Below are 3,774 nucleotides of genomic sequence, written 5' to 3' on the forward strand. Positions count from 1 at the left end.
CTGATGCGTGGCAAGCTTGATAGGTACAGTCGTGTCTTCGACATCGCGGCCAGGAATGTAACAGATTGTTCGCAGGGGTTGAGTCACTGTTGCCATCGCCACTGCTGTCATAACCAGAGGAGAGCGAATGATCTAGGAGCTAGAGTACTAGGTGTGAATGTGGTTGAGATGGAGTGAGGAGATAAAACAGCAAGATGAGGTTCCCTTTTTATTTGGCAAAAACTAAGTACTGTGGACATTTCAGCATCTCACAAATCCCACAAGCCAGACATATTACAGGCTACAACACATGACTACGTGGTTGAGATGGAATGAGGAGATAAAACAGCAAGATGAGTAGTTTACTTGCGAGATGCATCTGTTGCTGTTGCAGGCAACACCATTGTACAACAGGTAGATGGAAGATTGGAACTCTCATGATACAGACTGATGCGTGGCAAGCTTGGTAGGTGCAGTTGTGTCTTCGACATCACTGTCAGGCATGGAACATATTGTTCGCAGGGGTTAAGTCACAGTTGCCATCACCACTGCTGTTGTAACCAGAGGAGAGCGAGGGATCTGGGAGTTAGAGCACTAGGTGTGAATGTGGTTGAGATGGAGCGAGGAGATAAAACAGCAAGAAGTTTCCATTTTTTGGCAGAAACCAAGTACTGTGGACATTTCAGCATCTCACAAATCCCACAAGCCAGACATATTACAGGCTACAACACATGACGACAGGCGAAATGCAACAACGAACATGCCGTTCCTCTATTAAGACATACAAAAGCTTGCTGGGTGACAACTCCTAATTTTCTGATTCCCTGTAGTCAATCATTTCTGGGCAGTAACGCTTCGACAGCACTTCCACTTGTTCGATGAAAGTCTTCTGTCTGTGGCTACCAATGCCACGGACCATCTGGTTCCATCTTTGACGACAAACCTCCCCTGATCTGTGACCGAGAAGGCTCTCCCAATCAACATCTTCAATGCAAACAGCATCAACCTTTTGAAGCGCTTCCACCAGTCGATAATCATCAATATCCGCCCATACTCCTTGCTTAACCAGTGGAGATGCTAATGTGACATACCACTTCAGGCAGCAATTCTTGTGATTACGGCTGGTCAATTTGTCACTGATGGCCTCCCAGGAAATGTTATCTCTTAGCTTACGATGCCCAGGATTTTTCTCCTGATGGGCTTTCAGACGCAGGTCAAGATTCACCAAATCAAACAAGTTTTGGTGCTCATCCTGGGTCCATCTCCCCTTTTTCAAGTTCTTAGGCTTTATTCTTCTCCAAGTATCTTTAACATGGATCTCACTCTTACCAAGTTCCTCTGACAATGTCTTCCAGTCCGTGCCATTTTTTTCGACAAACTGTCGTATCTTGTGATATTCTTCCTGTGTCCATTTACGCTCATCACTTCTAGTGAGTAATATACGTGCCCGCTTGTAAATTGCCTCGTGGGGTCTATGGGGTAACGATTTCCCTATATCACTCCAACAACCCTTCAGCTCTGGGTATTTTCTACAGCGACGAATCATCTCTAAGCCTTCCTCTCCCAGCTGCTTCATCTCTGCATAATCCCTCATCGCTTCCATGAGGGTGGCTTCTTCTTCTAGGGTAAACCGCTGTCCATGTACAAGTTCAGACCCACCACTGCTTCCACCCTCTTCATCATCACGACCTTCGATGCTAAAAACCACCACTGAATCTGCAAACGTCACCCGCCTACCCTTGTTCTTTGATCGAGCTGCCTTTTCTTTCTCCCTTTTCCCTCCTTCAATCCCTTCCTTTCTCTTCTTTTTCTTCTTATCACCCTTACCATCTGCGTTAGCTTCCTCTCCAGCAAACGCATACTGGCTAAGGTCTGAACTCACTTTATCACTTCCATTTCCTATCTTACTGGTACCTTTTTTAGTATTGTCGATCTGGCTGCTCTCTTTCAGCACAACAGAATTCTCCTTCTTTCGTTTATTAGCTTCTCTTGCCATTGCCACAATTTGATCGGCACCAGAAATGTTTGCAGCAAGCTCGCCATCCTGACGCTTGCGCTTTCTCTTCTTGGACTTGCTACTAGACTGTCTTCCTTTAACCTTGATTCTCTCTGCATACACCTCCGACCCTAAATTTTCAACAGTCGTATCAAATGCCTGCATCTGCCCGGTCGTCTCAGCTGCTTTGTCTTTCTTTTTCTCCTTTTTCTTCCTGTATTTCTTAACTTTTTCTGCATCTGCCCGGTCGCCACGCTCCGAACAGGAATTTACCGCCGTCAAGCCCGACTTTTCGGCCTGCTCCTTACCAGCATTGGTATCAAACGTCTGCTTCTGCCGACCCAACCCAGCCTCTTTCTCTTCCTTCTTCTCCTTCCCTTTCTTCTTGTCTTTCTTCATGTCTTCTTTGCTCCCATCAGCTTCAGCGCGCTCCACCTTCTCGGCCTGCTCCACCAGGAGGTCGTAGCTGAGAGAGGGCAATGGCGAGACAGGCGAAGGTGGAGGACCGGGCGCGGCGCTTGCAGAGGCTAGGGTTAAGGGCTGAGGCGGCGGCGGCGGTGAAGGAGCGGCGGATGTGACGGGAGCTTTTCCCAGCCATGACTACCCAAACTCCTCTGCCACCACCTTTTTTGTGGCCCTGTTCGGTAAACGTTTTGTGGCCCATTTGGCTGGAGGATTAGAGTGGCCAGAGCCGCCGTGAGACGTTTTTTTTAGGAAGAAAGTATAGTTTTCCCCCTCAAATCCACATTGATGGATCAATAACCCCCTGAACTCAAATACCATATAATTTACCCTTTCAAATTATCAAAACCGGATAAATGAAGCCCCATAATGGTTTTGGGTCACATTGAAGCCGTTTTTGAGTGCTGACGAGAGTCAACACACATAAGCCCGAGGATTTTTTTTAGCGGCACCATAGCTTCGAGGGCTCCACGGAGAGCACGGCGCCACGGGATCGGCGCGACGTCGGTGAATTGGACGAGATGCGCGACAGTGTCAAGCGCGGCCACAACGCCTCCGGCGAGGAGCACGGCTTCGTGCCCAGTGTTAGATTGTATAGTTCCCGTGTATGTGTACGTATGAGGTAACGTTGTACCCCTTCATTATATATATATATATATATATGATAGGCCACTTCTAAAGGGTTGTGTCGGTTCCCCCCAAACATATTGTCTTACATGGTATCACGCTAGGTTACGATCGTTTTCGCTAAAACCCTAATACCCGCACCACCGCCGCCACCGTCTTCACCGTTGCCGCTCCCGATCGCGCCGCCGCCACGTTTGATTCCACCACCGCGGGGTTCCTACCGGCCTCCCTCGCAGCGCTGCTGTCCCTCTGGCTGGACGCTGCCGCTGTGCCGGCCCCGCTCGGGACCCGGAGCATAGGCTCCTTCTTCTCGACTCCGCCGGCGCCCTCGTCCTTCGAGCGCGAGCTCGCAGTGCACACTGCGGCTGCGTCGTCTGCCTCCTCTCCTGCGGGTGCTATCCCGCTGCTACCGCCGGTGGCGCCCGAGTTCGCCTTGATGGCAGGGTTGTCGGCGTCGGGCCCGGCTGCGGCACCATCTTCCCCCGTGCCCTTTATTCCTCCGGCCGCGTCCTCGGTCACGCTGACGGCATCTATGGTGCCCTCATCCCAGGTCGTGTCCTCGACGGGATCGTCGCCGCCGCCGCCGTTTCACTTCGTCCATCTTATCACCATCAAGTTATCATCTGACAACTACATCTTCTGGCGGGCGCAGGTTCTTCCGCTCCTTGGGAGCCATTACATGCTTGGCTACGTCGACGGCTCTCTCCCTT

General features: G+C 50.5%; 1 protein-coding gene across 1 annotated transcript; it reads right to left on the minus strand.

Moving 5' to 3' along the window:
- Positions 1 to 608: 608 nt before the first annotated feature.
- LOC119301010 (RNA polymerase I termination factor-like) lies at positions 609 to 2,598 on the minus strand. Its single transcript, XM_037577914.1, has 2 exons — positions 1,862 to 2,598; positions 609 to 1,822 (listed from the first exon to the last, which is right to left on the minus strand). The coding sequence occupies exons 1-2, from the start codon at positions 2,372 to 2,374 to the stop codon at positions 788 to 790; spliced, it is 1,548 nt and encodes a 515-aa protein (XP_037433811.1). The 5' UTR covers positions 2,375 to 2,598; the 3' UTR covers positions 609 to 787.
- Positions 2,599 to 3,774: the final 1,176 nt, after the last annotated feature.

Source organism: Triticum dicoccoides, chromosome 5A (assembly GCF_002162155.2).
Source record: "Triticum dicoccoides isolate Atlit2015 ecotype Zavitan chromosome 5A, WEW_v2.0, whole genome shotgun sequence".
NCBI classification, from domain to species: domain Eukaryota; kingdom Viridiplantae; phylum Streptophyta; class Magnoliopsida; order Poales; family Poaceae; genus Triticum; species Triticum dicoccoides.

Excerpts from the sequence above, each read along its gene's own strand:
- LOC119301010 (XM_037577914.1), bottom strand. The coding sequence starts at position 2,374 with ATGAAGAAAGACAAGAAGAAAGGGAAGGAGAAGAAGGAAGAGAAAGAG. Across the intron at positions 1,823-1,861 it reads TAGGAAATGGAAGTGATAAA|GAAGCTAACGCAGATGGTAA; the intron begins GTGAGTTCAGAC and ends TTTGCTGGAGAG.